Raw genomic sequence first — 21,002 nt, 5'->3', positions numbered from 1 at the left:
TCCATTTTTAAATTGGGAAGGAAGGAAGGAAGCTACCTACCTTACTCTCCTATTCATGTTTTATGTTTTCCTTTATAGCATCTGCACTTCTGTGATGGAAAAAAGTCCCTCCCACCACATATTGAATTTTTATTAAAGACCCTCTCCCGAATATTTATTCCTCTGGGAGGGGGGTTGAGACAACAGGCTATCAAACAAGCATTCTCCATTTTTAAATTGGGAAGGAAGGAAGCTACATACCTTACCCTCCTCTTCATGTTTTATGTCTTCCTTTATAGCATCTGCACTTCTGCTATGATGGAAAAACCTCCCTCCCACCACATATTGAATTTTTATTAAAGACCCTCTCCCTCACAATATCAATCCATAAAGCGACTTATAATTTACCTCATTCACGCACCCCAAGAAAGAACATAAATTAAACTAAAAACTTTACTCTCTAGACTTCAGAGGTCCATGGAGGAGTCTTTACAGTTTCAGCAGAAGAGGGTGAGGATAGCTCATGCACATGCTGGCCCTCTTTTATGCCCCCTTCTTGCTTCCAATCTTCTTTTTTTAATATTGGATCTTCTTTACTGATGCATAGAGATGACTATCACCTCCGTAGCTGGTCCAGAAGCTACTGGAAAAAACCGAGGTAGCGATACGACATGATAATCACAAAACTTGCATCTAAGAAGAAAGGTCTAAGCTGCGAATGTTGGGGTTTCATAGGTCTTGCAGCTGCATATAATCTTTTAATATTGGATCATCCGAATTTGCGGAAGAACAATTTCCCCAAAGGGTTAAATCTAGTGATGAGCGAGTATACTCCTTGCTCGGGTATCTCGAGCACGCTCGGGTGATCTCCGGGTATTTGTTAATGTTCGGAGATTTAGTTTTCATCGCCTCATCTGAATGATTTACAGCTACTTGTCAGCCTGAGTACATGTGGGGGTTGCCTGGTTGCTTGGGAATCCTCACATGTACTCAGGCTGGCTAGTAGCTGTAAATCTTTCAGCTGAGGCGCTGAAATCTTAATCTCCGAACACTAACAAATACTCGGAGATCACCCGAGCAACGAGTACACTCGCTCATCACTAGTTAAATCCTTAAAAATAAAAAGTGAATTTAATTTTTTTACCACCTCCCAAATCTTTATAAATATAAAACTACCATGGAGGGTGGGAAGAGAAGTTCTATTGTATCAATGAGCCAGAAAACTGGACTATATTTTAAGCCTATGTTCACACTTTGCGTTTTTTCAGCGTTTTCTTTTTATTTAATGCAAATTTTAAGCTGCGTTTTACAGTACCAGAAAAATGTATGAGATTTAAAAAATCTCATGCACACAGCTTGTTTTTTGTCCTCAGTATTTTGTGCAAAACCTTGGGTTTTGCAGAATGGAGCATATCACTTATTTCTGCGTCTTTTCAGCATATTTCTGGTGCAAAAAGCGCTGAAAAAAAAACAGATATCAATCTTTGCGGCGTTTTTTGTGCCAAAACCTGATGAATTAAAATCAGATTATTTTTTATGCACTAAACTTTATCAGCATGTACAAGAGACAAATGTACCCTGACACAAAAACAATAAAAACTAAGCAAAACCTGCTTTTTTTTTGCAGCAAGGTTGTTACTACCAAGTGAGCAGGTTTTGTCTGCGGTAAAGAATGCATCAAAAACAGAACATGTGAACAAAGCCTTACAGTCCCTAAAACACATTTAGAAAGACATCTGGATAATTTTACAAAGATTCTTCTGAGGACCCAGAATTCATAGTAATTTCTAGAAATCCAATATCATGCTCACATAGCAATTCTACAAATCCAATATCATGCTCACATTAGAAGTAAACCTCCAATGGCATATAAAAAAGTACACTGAAAAATGACCGTGAACAGGGAGTGGAACAAGGGGGTTCTTCATTTTTTTTTTTTTTTTAAACTATTAAAGAGTTTATAAAGTACTATTTAATTTTCTTACTTTGGGCCTAAGAACTAACAAGTAGGTAATTACTACCTGCCTATTTTGCCCATTGTTGATCTCTTCCGCACTACTCTGTTGATGGTGCATGACTACTGACATCATGCTGATTGACATCATGCTGATTGACATCCAGCTCCCCACTACCTACCTGCGCGGAGCCAGCTGTCAATCAACATGACATCAACAGTCCCATCAACAGAGCAGCTCAGAAGAAAAGTTGTTCTGTTGACATGGAACACTTCAATTGCTCACAGGAGTAATCCGTGACTGCTCTGAGCTGGCATCGGGTATAACAGGAAGGTAGTTGCCTCAGTTATTAACTACTTGCCTGTTAGGGCCATAATAAAAAAAATAAAAATAAATTAGTCCTGGACGACCTCTTTAAGTCATTTCAATTTAAAAGCAACAATGAAGGACACATAAATATTTTAGTGTATGAACAAGAAACCTTGAGAAATTTTAATCTGCACTGAAAAGAAACAAAATATTCTAACGAGCATTAACATCTGAGAACTCTCCCCCGGATGGTCAGCAGCAATAAAAATGATGTTTCTGTGATGAGTTCTGGACTGACATTATGGCCAGTGACCTGTTGGCTGCAGTGGTCATATATTGGGACAACACATGCATTTTTCTTTTTCATTGACTCTGCATTCCTCACAGATTTATCATCTGCTTTTGTATTTTAATTTTTTTCAGCTTTACATCTGATGTTATTCTCTAATTTAATCTATATTCTGTTTTCCTATCCTCTCAGGACATTCGTAACCAAAGGCGACACCGGCAAAGGCGAAAAGCTGAACTTGTAAAACTTCAGCAGACTCTCAATGCCCTAAACTCCAAGACTGCCTTCTTTGAAGACCAGATAACCTATTATAACACGTACATCAAGACGTGTCTAGACAACTTAACTCGGAAGTATGTTCTGTTCACACAGGTTCATTATTACCAATATACAATTTCAAAATGGAAAAAAGATAAAAGGGAAGAAAGACCTTCCACAAGCCCAAACGTTAGAAATAAAAAAAAGTTTCAAAATGTAAATCTATTTAAGGAGATGTTTTAACCAAATTATTTTTTTTTAAAGTACGGTACTCATTTCATTTAGAGGCAAAAACTGGGTTTTGTTTTTTTTCTGGGTAAAACATATAAAGAAGGTAATGTTAAAAAGTGGTGTACTTGTTATTCTATAGTCATTCTAAAGATCCTCCTGGGCTGGCACTTTCTGGGAAACCTGAGTTCTTAGCAGTAATGATTAGTGTATGTAAGCAATTCATTTATCAGAGCTGCAAAACAAAGTGTTAAATGATGACTAATGCACTCATTCCCATTGACTGCAAGGAGCTTCCATCCTTTCCTACAGAGCCTTTCTTTTTCACAGTAATTGACAGGAAGCAAAACATATTCCATCCTGTATAAAATCCTTTAAAACTGAGTTTTCCACAGGATAGTTAATAAGAGAACACCCATCGCAATGAATGAATGAATGAAGACTGCGCAAAGGCTCCCCCACCTCCTCTCTCTCTTGTGGTTGGATGTCAGCTAGAACGGGACTCGCCTATATCTGACATAAATGTTTCTCATGAGACATTCCCTTTATTTTTGTCTTTTAGTTCACAAAGAAACATAAGTTAATCATAGTACCAACTGGTTAAAGAAGCAGTCCTCCTCCTGCCATAAATTTTTATCTTCTAAATATATTGAACTCATCATATTACATAGCACTGCGTACTTACAATTGCTCATTTTGCTTTCCTACCCAGTTAATTCTTCTCTTTTTTCTGCTCTATGTAGAAACAGGAAGTCTTTTCTCCCTGCATGAGTTATTCCCCTTTTCAACTCCAGACCCAGCTGCTCCTTCTCCCTGCCAGGGACTTTTGCAGTGACTCATGCAGGGAATAGAGACCTCCTGTTTCTACATAAAGCTTGGAAGGATTCAGATAGTCAGTTCAGTTTTTAATCATGTTATAGACCTAATGGAAAAGAGAAGCATTAACTAGGTAAAAGGCAAAATGAGCAATTGGAAGTACACAGTGCTGTATAATATGGTGATTTCAATATTTGAAGAGGATAATTTTGATGGGAGGAGGGCTTCTTTAAATTCAAATTAGTGTGGTTCCCTTCAGCCTCTGATTGAAGGTAGTGCAGTCTGGATGTAGTAGTCTACTGTCTGCTCGGTGTATATGGAGTACAGACTTGTTATTAAGGGCAACAGCAGTTTCAGACAAAGGTTGAAATTATTGAGCCAGTTGCATGCGCAGCTCTGCATGCTTATCCGCATTGTGGCCGGGCACTGCACTAAACTTGTGCAGGCTGCTTTTTTTTTCTTGTACCTTGTACTTGTGTGATTTTTACTGGTCACCATGTTGTCTGTGTGTGGTCCATTGTTTGCACAAACAGCACATTGACAGGGCGCTCATTTGAACCCAGCCAAATCCGTGGGGATTCTGAATCTGCTATATTTGGGAGAAGTCTAATTTTAATTCATGCGACATTGGGTGGAATTTGAGATTGGCATTTGTAACATTTTCACATTCTGTGACTCTTTGATGTGGTATATTTCATATTGCTTAAATATTTCACATAGGAATTCAAGGCGTTCTATAAAAATGGATGGGAAAGGAGAAGAGAAAGGCAGCAAGAAAATAAAACAATCTTCCCTTAAATATACAGCAGCAAGATTACATGAAAAAGGTGTCATCCTGGAAATAGAAGGCCTGCAGACCAATCAGTGAGTAAGAGTAGTGGGAATAAGGTATAATGAATACATAGAATCACTGTCCCTCTGGGAAAACCAGTATTTTAACATTAAAGGGGTAGTTCCCTTTCATTAAGAGTTAATCACCTTCTGCAGGATGTAAAAAAGAAACAAACCGCCCTGTACTCGCCTTCCCTGGGTCCAAGGGTGAGTCTCACCCCTACTCCCAGTGTCTGGTTTTGACTGTGGAGCTGACATCACTTCATTGGCACTGCAGCCAATCTGTGAGCTCGGCAGCTCTGATCGAGGCGTTCCCACTTTGACGAGGCGTCAGCTCTGCAGCCAAGATCCTGTTGTCATCACTCCATGTGTAAGGTCTATGGCACTGCACTCAAAATAAGCAGAAAAGGAAAAGGGAAACTTTTAAGCCGCATGAGCATTCAGGTGTCAGTCATCTAATGAATATCGATAGCATTAGCCATTTGGAGGAGGACGCACAAGGTTAGAGAGAAATTTGACCCTGTAGAAGGGAGAGAGACAAGACTCTTATGCCCATGAATGCAGATTGCACTAAGCCTCCATTAATCTTAATCTAAAATTTACTAAGTCTTGACATTGACTTATGTGGCTCGAAATGTGATACCTTGTCTAGTACTTGGAGGACACGAGAAAATTTCTTGAAACATATCTGTAACGCTCTAACTTACTTCCAGGAATTTGTATTGGAATGGACATACATTGTTTAGAATGATAGAAGTCAACTAAATTTTTACCAAATTATTATCTTCTAGATTCAAAAATGTTCTCTTTGACATCACGCCCGGAGATGCAGTCGGTGATTTTGAAGTGAAGGCGAAGTTTCTTGGGGTTGAAATGGAAAAGGTCCAGCTTCACTTTCAGGTATCAAATACATGAAGAATGTACAGAAATCAATGTGCAAGTGAAAAACCAATAACAGGTTGGCGGAGAAAGAGCATCTGTGGACAAAAAACTGGGACTTGCAAATCTAAATAGGGAGAGTAATACATGCTCAACCTCCAATAATTCCACTATCGCTTCAGTATCACAACCCGCTGATGCACCGATTCCTCTTTCTTACCTTAAAGGGAATCTGTCACCCCCAAAATCGTATATGAGCTGCGGCCACCGGCATCAGAGGCTTATCTACAGCATTCTGTAATGCTGTAGATAAGCCCCCGATGTAACCTGAAAGATGAGAAATAAAGGTTATATTATACTCACGCAGGGGTGGTCCCGCTGCCTTCCGGGTCTGATGGGCGTCGCGGTCTGGTCCAGCGACTCCTATCTTCATTCGATGACATCCTCTTCTTGTCTTCTTGCTGCGGCTCTGGCGCAGGCGTACTTTGTCTGCCCTGTTGAGCCGCTGCAAGAAGACAAGAAGACATCATCGTATGAAGATAGGAGGCACTGGACCCTGACCGCGAGGCCCATCGGACCCAAACCGCAGCGGGACCGCCCCCAGATGAATATAATCTAACCTTTATTTCTCATCTTTCAGGTTACATCGGGGGCTTATCTACAGCATTCTCTAATGCTGTAGATAAGCCCCTGATGGCGGTGGCCGCAGCTCATATGCGATTTTGGGGGTGACAGACTCCCTTTAAGAAGGCTCATCGGTCACTGTTAGTTTGTGTTTATTGTATTTAGTTTATATCTTTTATACATGTAAATCCTCTTATAATGCACCCTGGAATTAATTATGCTTTATAATACTAATTTTTATTCAACGTGCAGTAAACTTTCCTGGTAAAACGGATGTCGAGGAATTGGAGACATACTGTATATCTACTGTTATGAACAGGTGATTCAGAACCACAATGGACCTAGTGGTTAAGAGCACACAAAGTGACCTGATAGTTACTAACATAGGACGAGCTCTGAGACGTGGGAACTCTGCTGACCGCAATCCCTAATCCTATCATACCACACTAGAGGTAGCCGTGGATTGCGCCTAACGCTCCCTATGCAACTCGGCACAGCCTGAGAAACTAGCTAGCCCTGAAGATAGAAAAATAAGCCTACCTTGCCTCAGAGAAATTCCCCAAAGGAAAAGGCAGCCCCCCACATATAATGACTGTGAGTTAAGATGAAAATACAAACACAGAGATGAAATAGATTTTAGCAAAGTGAGGCCCGACTTACTGAATAGACCGAGGATAGGAAAGATAGCTTTGCGGTCAGCACAAAAACCTACAAACAACCACGCAGAGGGGGCAAAAAGACCCTCCGCACCGACTAACGGTACGGAGGTGCTCCCTCTGCGTCTCAGAGCTTCCAGCAAGCAAGAAAAACCAATATAGCAAGCTGGACAGAAAATATAGCAAACAAAAGTAACACAAGCAAAACTTAGCTTATGCAGGGCAGACAGGCCACAAGAACGATCCAGGAGAAAGCAAGACCAATACTGGAACATTGACTGGAGGCCAGGAACAAAGAACTAGGTGGAGTTAAATAGAGCAGCACCTAACGACTTAACCTCATCACCTGAGGAAGGAAACTCAGAAGCCGCAGCCCCACTCACATCCACCAGAGGAAGCTCATAGACAGAACCAGCCGAAGTAGCACTCATGACCACAGGAGGGAGCCTGACCACAGAATTCACAACAGTACCCCCCCCCTTGAGGAGGGGTCACCGAACCCTCACCAGAGCCCCCAGGCCGACCAGGATGAGCCAAATGAAAGGCACGAACCAGATCGGCAGCATGAACATCAGAGGCAAAGACCCAGGAATTATCTTCCTGACCATAACCCTTCCACTTAACCAGGTACTGGAGTTTCCGTCTCGAAATACGAGAATCCAAAATCTTCTCCACTATATACTCCAACTCCCCCTCAACCAAAACCGGGGCAGGAGGATCAACGGATGGAACCACAGGTGCCACGTATCTCCGCAACAATGACCTATGGAATACGTTATGGATGGAAAAAGAAGCTGGAAGGGTCAAACGAAAAGACACAGGATTAAGAACCTCAGAAATCCTATACGGACCAATGAAACGAGGCTTAAATTTAGGAGAGGAAACTTTCATAGGAATATAACGAGATGACAACCAAACCAAATCCCCAATACGAAGTCGGGGACCCACACAGCGCCTGCGGTTAGCGAAACGTTGAGCCTTCTCCTGAGACAATGACAAATTGTCCACCACATGAGTCCAAATCTGCTGCAACCTATCCACCACAGTATCCACACCAGGACAGTCAGAAGACTCAACCTGCCCTGAAGAGAAACGAGGATGGAAACCAGAATTGCAGAAAAACGGCGAAACCAAAGTAGCCGAGCTGGCCCGATTATTAAGGGCGAACTCAGCCAAAGGCAAAAAGGACACCCAATCATCCTGATCGGCAGAAACAAAACATCTCAGATATGTTTCCAAGGTCTGATTGGTTCGTTCAGTCTGGCCATTTGTCTGAGGATGGAAAGCCGAGGAAAAAGACAAATCAATGCCCATCCTAGCACAAAAGGCTCGCCAAAACCTCGAAACAAACTGGGAACCTCTGTCAGAAACGATGTTCTCCGGAATGCCATGTAAACGAACCACATGCTGGAAGAACAATGGCACCAAATCAGAGGAGGAAGGCAATTTAGACAAGGGTACCAAATGGACCATCTTAGAGAAGCGATCACAAACAACCCAAATGACCGACATTTTTTGAGAGACGGGGAGATCCGAAATAAAATCCATAGAGCTATGTGTCCAGGGCCTCTTCGGGACTGGCAAGGGCAAAAGCAACCCACTGGCATGAGAACAGCAGGGCTTAGCCCGAGCACAAATCCCACAGGACTGCACAAACGAACGCACATCCCGCGACAGAGACAGCCACCAAAAGGATCTAGCCACCAAATCTCTGGTACCAAAGATTCCAGGATGACCAGCCAACACCGAACAATGAACCTCAGAGATAACTCTACTCGTCCACTTATCAGGGACAAACAGTTTCTCCGCTGGGCAACGGTCAGGTCTATTAGCCTGAAATTTTTGCAGCACCCGCCGCAAATCAGGGGAGATGGCAGACAAAATTACCCCCTCTTTGAGAATACCCGCCGGCTCAGACAAACCCGGAGAGTCGGCCACAAAACTCCTAGACAGGGCATCCGCCTTCACATTTTTAGAGCCCGGAAGGTACGAAACCACAAAGTCAAAACGGGAGAAAAACAGCGACCAACGAGCCTGTCTAGGATTCAACCGTTTGGCAGACTCGAGATAAGTCAAGTTCTTGTGATCAGTCAAGATCACCACGCGATGCTTAGCTCCTTCAAGCCAATGACGCCACTCCTCGAATGCCCACTTCATGGCCAGCAACTCTCGATTGCCAACATCATAATTACGCTCAGCAGGCGAAAACTTCCTGGAAAAGAAGGCGCATGGTTTCATCACCGAGCCATCAGAACTTCTTTGCGACAAAACAGCCCCTGCTCTAATCTCAGAAGCATCAACCTCGACCTGGAACGGGAGCAAAACATCTGGTTGGCACAACACAGGGGCAGAAGAAAAACGACGCTTCAACTCTTGAAAAGCTTCCACAGCAGCAGAAGACCAATTGACCACATCAGCACCCTTCTTGGTTAACTCAGTCAACGGTTTAGCAATACTAGAAAAATTATTGATGAAGCGACGATAAAAATTAGCAAAGCCCAGGAACTTTTGCACACTCTTCAGAGATGTCGGCTGAGTCCAATCATAAATGGCCTGAACTTTAACAGGGTCCATCTCGATAGTAGAAGGGGAAAAAATGAACCCCAAAAATGAAACCTTCTGAACACCAAAAAGACACTTTGACCCCTTCACAAACAAAGAATTCGCACGCAGAACCTGGAACACCATTCTGACCTGCTTCACGTGAGACTCCCAATCATCCGAGAATACCAAAATATCATCCAAGTATACAATCAGGAATTTATCCAAGTACTCTCGGAAGATATCATGCATAAAGGACTGAAACACTGATGGAGCATTAGAAAGCCCGAATGGCATAACCAGGTACTCAAAATGGCCCTCGGGCGTATTAAATGCTGTTTTCCATTCATCGCCCTGTTTAATACGCACAAGATTATACGCACCACGAAGATCTATCTTGGTGAACCAACTAGCCCCCTTAATCCGAGCAAACAAATCAGACAGCAGCGGCAAGGGGTACTGAAATTTGACCGTGATTTTATTTAGAAGGCGGTAATCAATACAATGTCTCAGCGAACCATCCTTCTTGGCCACAAAAAAGAACCCTGCTCCGAATGGCGACGACGGGCGAATATGACCCTTCTCCAAGGATTCCTTTACGTAACTCCGCATAGCGGCGTGCTCAGGCACAGACAAATTAAACAGTCGACCCTTAGGAAACTTACTACCAGGAATCAAATCGATAGCACAATCACAATCCCTACGCGGAGGTAGGGCACTGGACTTGGGCTCATCAAATACATCCCGATAATCCGACAAGAACTCTGGGACCTCAGAAGGGGTGGATGATGAAATAGACAGAAAAGGAACATCACCATGTACCCCCTGACAACCCCAGCTGGACACAGACGTTGATTTCCAATCCAATACTGGGTTATGGACTTGTAGCCATGGCAACCCCAACACGACCACATCATGCAGATTATGCAACACCAAAAAGCGAATATCCTCCTGATGCGCAGGAGCCATGCACATGGTCAGCTGGGTCCAGTACTGAGGCTTATTCTTGGCCAAAGGCGTAGCATCAATTCATCTCAATGGAATAGGATACTGCAAGGGCTCCAAGAAAAACCCACAGCGCCTAGCATACTCCAAGTCCATCAAATTCAGGGCAGCGCCTGAATCCACAAATACCATGACAGAATAGGATGACAAAGAGCAGATCAAAGTAACGGACAAAAGAAATTTCGACTGTACCCGTACCAATGGTGGCAGACCTAGCGAACCGCTTAGTGCGCTTAGGACAGTCGGAGATAGCATGAGTGGAATCACCACAGTAAAAACACAGCCCATTCTGACGTCTGTGTTCTTGCCGTTCAGCTCTGGTCAAAGTCCTATCGCACTGCATAGGCTCAGGTCCATGCTCAGATGATACCGCCAAATGGTGCACAGTTTTACGCTCACGCAAGCGTCGACCGATCTGAATGGCCAAAAACATAGACTCATTCAGACCAGCAGGCATAGGAAATCCCACCATGACATCCTTAAGGGCTTCAGAGAGACCTTTTCTGAAAATTGCTGCCAGCGCACATTCATTCCATTGAGTGAGCACAGACCAGTTCCTAAACTTCTGACAATATATCTCTACCTCATCCTGACCCTGAGACAGAGCCAGCAAATTTTTCTCTGCCTGATCCACTGAATTAGGTTCATCATACAGCAATCCGAGCGCCAGAAAAAACGCATCAATATTACATAATGCAGGATCTCCTGGCGCAAGGGAAAATGCCCAGTCTTGAGGGTCGCCACGTAATAAAGAAATAATGATCTTAACTTGTTGAACTGTGTCACCAGAGGAGCGGGGTTTCAAAGCCAGAAACAGTTTACAATTATTCCTAAAACTTAGAAACTTAGCTCTATCTCCAAAAAACAAATCAGGAATAGGAATTCTTGGCTCTAACATAGAATTCTGAACCACAAAGTCTTGAATATTTTGTACTCTTGCAGTGAGATGATCCACACAGGAAGACAGATCTTTAATGTCCATCACTACACCTGTGTCCTGAACCACCCAAATGTCTAGGGGAAAAGAAAGACAAAACACAGTACAGAGAAAAAAAATGGTCTCAGAACTTCTCTTTTCCCTCTATTGAGATGCATTAGTACTTTGGGCCTCCAGTACTGTTATGAACAGGTGATTCAGAACCACAATGGACCTAGTGGTTAAGAGCACACAAAGTGACCTGATAGTTACTGTCATAGGACGAGCTCTGAGACGTGGGAACTCTGCTGACCGCAATCCCTAATCCTATCATACCACACTAGAGGTAGCCGTGGATTGCGCCTAACGCTCCCTATGCAACTCGGCACAGCCTGAGAAACTAGCTAGCCCTGAAGATAGAAAAATAAGCCTACCTTGCCTCAGAGAAATTCCCCAAAGGAAAAGGCAGCCCCCCACATATAATGACTGTGAGTTAAGATGAAAATACAAACACAGAGATGAAATAGATTTTAGCAAAGTGAGGCCCGACTTACTGAATAGACCGAGGATAGGAAAGATAGCTTTGCGGTCAGCACAAAAACCTACAAACAACCACGCAGAGGGGGCAAAAAGATCCTCCGCACCGACTAACGGTACGGAGGTGCTCCCTCTGCGTCTCAGAGCTTCCAGCAAGCAAGAGAAACCAAAATAGCAAGCTGGACAGAAAATATAGCAAACAAAAGTAACACAAGCAAAGCTTAGCTTATGCAGGGCAGACAGGCCACAAGAACGATCCAGGAGAAAGCAAGACCAATACTGGAACATTGACTGGAGACCAGGAACAAAGAACTAGGTGGAGTTAAATAGAGCAGCACCTAACGACTTAACCTCGTCACCTGAGGAAGGAAACTCAGAAGCCGCAGCCCCACTCACATCCACCAGAGGAAGCTCATAGACAGAACCAACCGAAGTACCACTCATGACCACAGGAGGGAGCCTGGCCACAGAATTCACAACAATCTACATGCTAGCTTATAAGAGTCTGATCAATATGGATCCAATCTCTAGGTCTCACCCAGCATGAGAATAAGGGTCCCTTGTCTCTCCTTTTAATAGCGTGGCAGCTGCACATGCGCTGTGCCGCTACATTTGCTGTCTACGGGACTGACCGAGAGAACGTTAAGTACATCACATAGTTGTCTCAGTGAATCCCATAGTCTTAATGAGGCGCAACCACTGCTTCGTTAAAGCAGGACACAAGGGACCAATGTTTTTATGATTGGTAGGAATCCGTGTGCAAAAGTGAAGACCTTTTTAAGCACATTTGTGCATCGGTGATTGACTTGATGTTCTGTAGCTCAGTTTCTTGTTCAATGACCAAAAAAAAAACAAAATCATTTGGGGGGGGGGGGGGGGCATTTTATACAAGTGACTACCATTGTGTAAATATTAGAGATGAGTGTATTAATTTGAATTTCGACAAAAATTTGGATTTGCCAGCACACACATTTGTTGGCATGTGACTCAATTGAATAAAGCAGAATGATGGACTGATGGCCACCATTTTGCTTGATTTTGGCTGAGAAGTGGTTAATAGATTAATAAATAAATAAAAAGCCATTATACTCACTTCACCCCACTCCTGCCCTGGTGCTGCAGTTGCCCTGCCCAAACCCCTGCTGACTCGCTTTCTCCCTCTGGATCGCGGCTTCTTTTCTATCTTCACTTTTCTATGCTGGCTGAGCCTGAAAAGATTCTATGACATCACTGGGTAACACGTGTCATGATGTAACGTAAGGACAGAGGTGTGAAGGAGATTGAAGACAGAAGAGAACACTGGAGCTGGAGAGAGGAAGTGAGCCAGCGGTGAACTGGGCAGGGAGCTCTGACACAAGGATAGGTGAAGGGGCAAAGTGAGTGTAATCTATTTTTTTTTTTTTTTTTAACCCCTCTGTTTATTATACTATGGGGTTTGGAGAGACCTAAAAGCATAAAAAATTGATTTTGCCAGCAAATAAATTGAATGCAAATAGAATTTCCAAATTTCTTCAAAATTTTTCATCCATCTCCTTATCCTTACTAACTTTATTTAAAACATTTTTTTTTATATTGCCTCCCTTTTCTCTATTTCAGGACCTGCTACAAATGCAGTATGACGGTGTTGCTGTAATGAAAATGTTTGACAAGGCAAAAGTCAATGTGAATCTTCTCATATTTCTTCTAAACAGGAAATTTTATGGAAAATAATAATCTAAATTCAAGTGAACTCTTGGATTAAATCAGAATCAAAATTTATTTTTTTGTAACTTTTTTTTTTAATTTAATATATTAATTCAAGTCACTTTGAGAGCAAAATCTATTAGGAATTAAAATAAAAATGTCGAAAGTAACCAAAATTTCGAAATTGATTGTATTGAGGTGCCTTTTAACCCCTTCAATGACAGGGGAATCCAGGCTCCCCTGAGCATTGAAATGTTTTAACCCTTCCCTCTCTGAAAGGAGTTTGCAGTGCATCATTGCACTTTAGCATCTGCACATGTTACAGGTAATATTGATTTATACAGTGGGAAACACATTCATGTAGACACTTTCGATTTTATTAGATTTCTAAATTCACTTAAAAATTAAAATACACTATAAAAATGTGTTATCTATTTTTAATATAGTGATGAATCCAAGAAACAAAAATGTAAAAAAAATGGTTGTGTTTAAGTAAAAGCAAAGTACTTTTTATCATTTGTAGTGGGGTTACGCTTGCAGTAGGGAATGAAAATCTTCAACCTAACGTGACACATCAGATTTAAAAAAACAAACAAAAAAACAAAAAAAAACAAAGTCAGTGCTCATGGCTGTCAAAGTATCATTGCAAAGGTGAATTTTTGGGGAATTTTGTAATTTTTTTTTTTGTTATTAGTAACACATAATTTATAAAATGGGAGAAAAAATATATACGGTATATTTACTGTAAACATTGCATGAACCTGACTTCTGATTGAATGCACTACTGCCTATGTTGGCCCTTGTATTCTGCTCTCTGTCAGTCATACTGAATGGCAATGAGGTACTAGGGTGGTGATAGCTGTTTTAGTTCCAGAGGTTTGGTATGTGTCAAGGGGGAAAAAGCGGTGCATTGTGGTACATTGCTTTCTCTCCATCACTGAATAGGCTACACAGTTTTGTGTTTTTTTGTGCCTTTTTATATGTCAACTGCTCAGTCTTTGTAATTTTCTTTATTTTTTAATGCAATCAAATTCATTGTTTCATTAAAAAGAGATTATATGTTAAGTTTCACTTGTTCGTTTTTTTTTTATGTTGAAAATTGTGGGTAAGGGTCGGCGTTAGGGAGTCTCTAGGCAATTGCTCAGGGCCCCAATTCCTTTGGAGGCCTCCAGCTTCTGCAGCAAGAGTTGTAGCTTCATGTGGAGACTGTTTCAGGACTTTTGGTGACATCACCATTATGTGACCGTGATATCACCACAGGTATTGTACGCTGTGGGACTCCAGGACCTTTGGTTGCATCACTCATGTGACCTGTCATGTGACTTATGTCACCACAGGTTTTGTACTCTGCATGAGTTGGGAAAACTGAAGAGGAGATGGACTAGTGGTAAGTCCTCTATTGTCTGTCTGTGTGTCTGTCTATCTGTCTTTGTATCTATCTATCTTCTATCTATCTATCTATCTATCTATCAATCTGTGTGTGTATATCTCTCTGTGTAGTTGAGCCTAAAACTTATGAGCTCCTGGTAAGTATATATTGGTAAAGGCATCACAATGTATGGGCTCCTGGCGTTATATATTAATGAAGATAGCAGAATGTATGGGCTCTTGGCGGTATATAATAATGAAGACATCAGAATGTATTGGCTCCTGGTAGGTATATATTATTATTATTATTATTTATATAGCTCCATTAATTCCATGGTGCTGTACATGAGAAAGGGGTTACGTACAGAGTTATAGATATCGTTTACAGTAAAAGAATTTACAGTGAGACTGGTACAGAGGGGTGAGGACCCTGTCCTTGCGGACTTACATTCTACGGAATTACATTCTATATTAATGAAGACCTCAGAATGTATGGGCTCCTGGCAAAATACATTAGTGAAGACATAAGAATTTATTGGCTCCTGGTAGGCATATGCAGTTATATGAAAAAGTTTGGGCACCCCTATTAATCTTAAGCTTAATGTTTTATAAAAAATTGTTTTTTTTCAACAGCTATTTCAGTTTCATATATCTAATAACTGTTGGATACAGTAATGTTTCTGCCTTGAAATTAGGTTTATTGTACTAACAGAAAATGTGCAATCTGCATTCAAACAAAATTTGACAAGTGCATAAGTATGGGCACCTGTTATGAACAGGTAATTCAGAACCACAATGGACCTTGAAGTTCAGAGCACACAAGGTGACCTGACATTTACCAAAAACATAGGACAAGCTCTGAGACGTGGAAACTCTGCTGACCGCAATCCCTAATCCTAACACACCACACTAGAGGTAGCTGTGGATTGCGCCTAACGCTCCCTATGCAACTCGGCACAGCCTGAGAAACTAACTAGCCCTGAAGATAGAAAAATAAGCCTACCTTGCCTCAGAGAAATTCCCCAAAGGAAAAGGCAGCCCCCCACAAATAATGACTGTGAGTAAAGATGAAATACAAACACAGAGATGAAATAGATTTAGCAAAGTGAGGCCCGACTTACTGAATAGACCGAGGATAGGAAAGATAGCTTTGCGGTCAACACAAAAACCTACAAACAACCACGCAGAGGGGCAAAAATACCCTCCGCACCGACTAATGGTACGGAGGTGCTCCCTCTGCATCTCAGAGCTTCCAGCAAGCAAGAAAAAACCAATATAGCAAGCTGGACAGAAAATATAGCAAACAAAAATAACACAAGCAGAACTTAGCTTATGCAGGATAGAGAGGCCACAGGAACGATCCAGGAGGAAGCAAGACCAATACTAGAACATTGACTGGAGGCCAGGATCAAAGCACCAGGTGGAGTTAAATAGAGCAGCACCTAACGACTTAACCTCATCACCTGAGGAAGTAAACTCAGAAACCGCAGTACCACTCTCATCCACCAAAGGAAGCTTATAGACAGAACCAGCCGCAGTACCACTCACGACCACAGGAGGGAGCTTGGCCACAGAATTCACAACAGGCACCCTTATCATTTTCTTGTTTTAAATACTCCTACCTGCTTTTTACTGACTTACTAAAGCACTTTTTTTGGTTTTCTAACCTCATTGATCTTTGAACTTCATAGCCAGGTGTATGCAATCATGAGAGAAGCTACTTAAAGTGGCCACTTGCAAGTTGTTCTCCTGTTTGAATCTTCTCTGAAGAGTGGCATCATGGGCTCCTCAAAACAACTGTCTAATGATCTGAAAACAAAGATTATTCAACATAGTTGTTCAAGGGAAGGATACAAAAAGCTGTCTCAGAGATTTAACCTGTCAATTTCCACTGTGAGGAACATAGTAAGGAAATGGAAGAACACAGGTACAGTTCTTGTTAAGGCGAGAAGTGGCAGGCCAAGAAAAACATCAGAAAGGCAGAGAAGAAGAATGATGAGATCAGTCAAGGACAATCCTCAGACCACCTCCAGAGAGCTGCAGCATCAACTTGCTGCAGATGGTGTCACTGTGCATTGGTCAACTATACAACGCACTTTGCACAAGGAGAAGCTGTATGGGAGAGTGATGCGAAAGAAGCCGTTTCTGCAAGCACGCCACAAACCGAGTCAGCTGAGGTATGCAAAAGCACATTTGGAGAAGCCAATTTCTTTTTGGAAGAAGGTCCTGTGGACTGATGAAACCAAGATTGAGTTGTTTGAACATACAAAAAGGCATTATGCATGGCGACAAAAAACACAGCATTCCAAGAAAAACACTTGCTACCCACAGTAAAATTTGGTGGAGGTTCCATCATGCTTTGGGGCTGTGTGGCCAATGCCGTCACCGGGAATCTTGTTAAAGTTGAGGGACGCATGGATTCCTCTCAGTATCAGCAGATTCTTGACAATAATATTCATGAATCAGTGCCAAAGTTGAAGTTACGCAGGGGATGGATCTTTCAGCAAGACAATGATCCAAAACACCGCTCCAAATCCACTCAGGCATTCATGTAGAGGAAGAATTACACTGTTCTGGAATGGCCATCCCAGTCCCCAGACCTGAATATCATTGAACATCTGTGGGATCATTTGAAGAGGGCTGTCCATGCTCGGCGACCATCAAACTTAACTGAACTGGAATTGTTTTGTAAAGAGGAATGGTCAAAAATACCTTCATCCAGGAACTCATTAAAAGCTACAGGAAGCGAATAGAGGCTGTTATTTTTGCAAAAGGAGGATCTACTAAATATTAATGTCACTTTTCTGGTGGGGTGCCCATACCTATGCACCTGTCAAATTTTGTTTGAATGCAGATTGCACATTTTCCGTTAGTACAATAAACCTCATTTCAAGGCAGAAATATTACTGTGTCCAACAGGTATTAGATATATGAAACTGAAATAGCTGTTGCAAAAAAAAACAATTTTTATGAAACATTAAGCTTAAGATTAATAGGGGTGCCCAAACTTTTTCATATAACTGTATGTGTCTGTATGCATGTGATCTGCGTATACACATATCTATATGTATGTGCTCTGTACATGTATTTTTCTGCACTGTGTATACATGTGTGTAAACGTGTGTTAACATGTGCTTTGTGTATAAATGTGTATATGTTTTCAGTCAATACATGCGTGTGTGCTATGTGTGTATAAGATACAGTGTTTGTGTCACACACTGTGTATGTATGTATGTAGCATCCATTTATAAATCCCGGGTTCACAGACAAAAGAGTTCATACAGGTGCTTCTCACAAGATTAGAATATCATCAAAAATATAATTTATTTCAGTTCTTCAATACGAAAAGTGAAACTCGTATATTATATGCTATTATTATTATTTATTTATATAGTACCATTGATTCCATGGTGCTGTACATGAGAAGGGGTTATATGCAAATTACAGATATCACTTACAGTAAACAAACTAACAATCACAGACTAATACAGAGGGGAGATGACCCTGCCCTTGCGGGCAGGGTTGCCACTAGGAATTACGGGGCCCCATATTGCCAAAATTTTCGGGGCCTCCTTGAGTCCACCCAGGTTCCGCCCCAGCCCAGCCTCCACCCCTCAAACCTTGCACATTTCCACTGCCCTGTCTTGGAAAAACTCCACTTCTGCACCACATCCTCACCAATCACACATTAACAGTTCCCACTGAACCAGATCACATACATAGCCAGCAGCCTTTGTTTTGACCAAATGATTTGTTAAGCCTGGCTCCACGACAAGGTAGACTCTTTTGGCTGGGCTTTACTCTACTGTAACTTACTAAACATTTATTAAAATATCCAATAAAATTTACTTATATTTTTATTTTTCAATTTTTAAAATGACCAATAATATCACAAACAAGGAACAAATACCACCGCACCATGACCAGACCACATATTACCACCATATAGTGATCAAACAATACCACATACAAGTAACAAAAACCAACACACCATGACCAGACCACATCTTACCACCACATGGTGACCGAAAACTACTATATACAAGGAAAAAATACCGCCACACCATGACCAGATCACATATTACCACCAGTGACCGAATAATGCCACGCACAAAGAACAAATACCGTTACACCATCACCAGATCACATATTACCACAACTGTTATGACCTGGTGGTCAGGACAATAATGGACCTGGTGGTTAAGAGCACACAGAATGACCTGATAGTTACTGATAATAAGGACGAGCTCTGGGATGTGGGAACTCTACTGACCGCAATCCCTAAACCTATCAAACACACTAGAAATAGCCGTGGATTGCGCCTAACGCTCCCTATGCAACTCGGCACAGCCTAAGAAACTAGCTAGCCCTGAAGATAGAAAAATAAAGCCTACCTTGCCTCAGAGAAATTCCCCAAAGGAAAAGGCAGCCCCCCACATATAATGACTGTGAGTAAAGATGAAAATACAAACACAGAGATGAAATAGATTTAGCAAAGTGAGGCCCGAATTACTGAACAGACCGAGCATAGGAAAGGTTACTTTGCGGTCAGCACAAAAACCTACAAAAAGACCACGCAGAGGGCGCAAAAAGACCCTCCGCACCGACTCACGGTGCGGAGGCGCTCCCTCTGCGTCCCAGAGCTTCCAGCAAGCAAGACAACAAATTAAATAGCAAGCTGGACAGAAAAATAGCAAACCAAAGAAATACAAGCTGGAACTTAGCTTCTGAGGAGGCTTCCAGGAGCCTGGGGAAGATTTTCCAAAAGTGTCCTTGACACTTAGAAATATTTTGAGAAAATCACGATTTTGTGAAAATTGACACGTTTCCCCTACTTCCACGCCAGGGGGGCGTCAATATGTTGTGAGGTACCCCGAACTCAGCCAACGGCAAAAAGGACACCCAATCATCCTGATCAGCAGAAACAAAGCATCTCAGATATGTTTCCAAAGTTTGATTAGTTCGTTCGGTTTGGCCATTTGTCTGAGGATGGAAAGCCGAGGAAAAAGACAAATCAATGCCCATCCTAGCACAAAAGGATCGCCAAAACCTTGAAACAAACTGGGAACCTCTGTCAGAAACGATGTTCTCTGGGATACCATGTAAACGAACCACATGCTGGAAAAATAATGGCACCAAATCAGAGGAGGAAGGCAATTTAGACAAAGGTACCAAATGAACCATCTTAGAAAAGCGATCACAAACCACCCAAATGACCGACATCTTTTGAGAAACGGGGAGATCCGAAATAAAATCCATAGAAATATGCGTCCAGGGCCTCTTCGGGACCGGCAAGGGCAAAAGCAACCCACTGGCATGAGAACAGCAGGGCTTAGCCCGAGCACAAGTCCCACAGGACTGCACAAAAGAATGCACATCCCGCGACAGAGGGCCACCAGAAGGATCTAGCCACCAAATCTCTGGTACCAAAGATTCCAGGATGCCCAGCCAACACTGAACAATGAATCTCAGAGATAACTCTACTAGTCCATCTATCAGGGACAAACAGTTTCTCCGCTGGGCAACGGTCAGGTCTATCAGCCTGAAATTTTTGCAGCACCCGCCGCAAATCAGGGGAGATGGCAGACAAAATTACCCCCTCTCTGAGAATACCCGCCGGCTCAGGAATACTCGGAGAGTCAGGCACAAAACTCCTTGACAGGGCATCAGCCTTCACATTCTTAGAGCCCGGAAGGTACGAAACCACAAAATCAAAACGGGAGAAAAATAACGACTATCGAGCCTGTCTCGGATTCAACCGTTTGGCAGACTCAAGATAAGTCAAATTCTTGTGATCTGTCAAGACCACCACGCGATGCTTGGCTCCTTCCAGCCAATGACGCCACTCCTCGAATGCCCACTTCATGGCCAACAATTCACGATTACCAACATCATAGTTACGCTCAGCAGGTGAAAACTTTCTAGAAAAGAAAGCACATGGCTTCATCACCGAGCCATCAGAACTTCTTTGCGACAAAACAGCCCCTGCTCCAATCTCAGAAGCATCAACCTCAATCTGAAACGGAAGCGAAACATCTGGCTGGCACAACACAGGGTCAGAAGAAAAACGATGCTTCAACTCCTGAAAAGCCTCTACAGCCGCAGAAGACCAATTGACCACATCAGCA

At 42.3% G+C, this 21,002-nt stretch overlaps 1 protein-coding gene across 2 annotated transcripts in view; it reads left to right on the top strand.

Annotated features, from left to right (window-relative positions):
• The window catches only part of IQGAP2 (IQ motif containing GTPase activating protein 2), a 416,134-nt gene extending 401,563 nt beyond the window's left edge, over positions 1-14,571 (top strand). For both annotated transcript variants that reach the window (XM_069750108.1, XM_069750099.1), the window contains 4 exons: positions 2,725-2,885; positions 4,555-4,698; positions 5,457-5,565; positions 13,420-14,571. In XM_069750108.1, the coding sequence (XP_069606209.1) occupies positions 2,725-2,885; positions 4,555-4,698; positions 5,457-5,565; positions 13,420-13,533 (528 nt within the window). In that variant the 3' untranslated portion in view covers positions 13,534-14,571. The remainder of the gene's footprint in view (positions 1-2,724; positions 2,886-4,554; positions 4,699-5,456; positions 5,566-13,419) is intronic.
• Positions 14,572-21,002: the final 6,431 nt, after the last annotated feature.

This window comes from Ranitomeya imitator, chromosome 1, assembly GCF_032444005.1.
Source record: "Ranitomeya imitator isolate aRanImi1 chromosome 1, aRanImi1.pri, whole genome shotgun sequence".
Classification (NCBI taxonomy): Eukaryota; Metazoa; Chordata; class Amphibia; order Anura; family Dendrobatidae; genus Ranitomeya; species Ranitomeya imitator.
The sequence above is the reverse complement of the archived record's forward strand: the minus strand, read 5'-3'. Positions and strand labels throughout refer to the sequence as shown.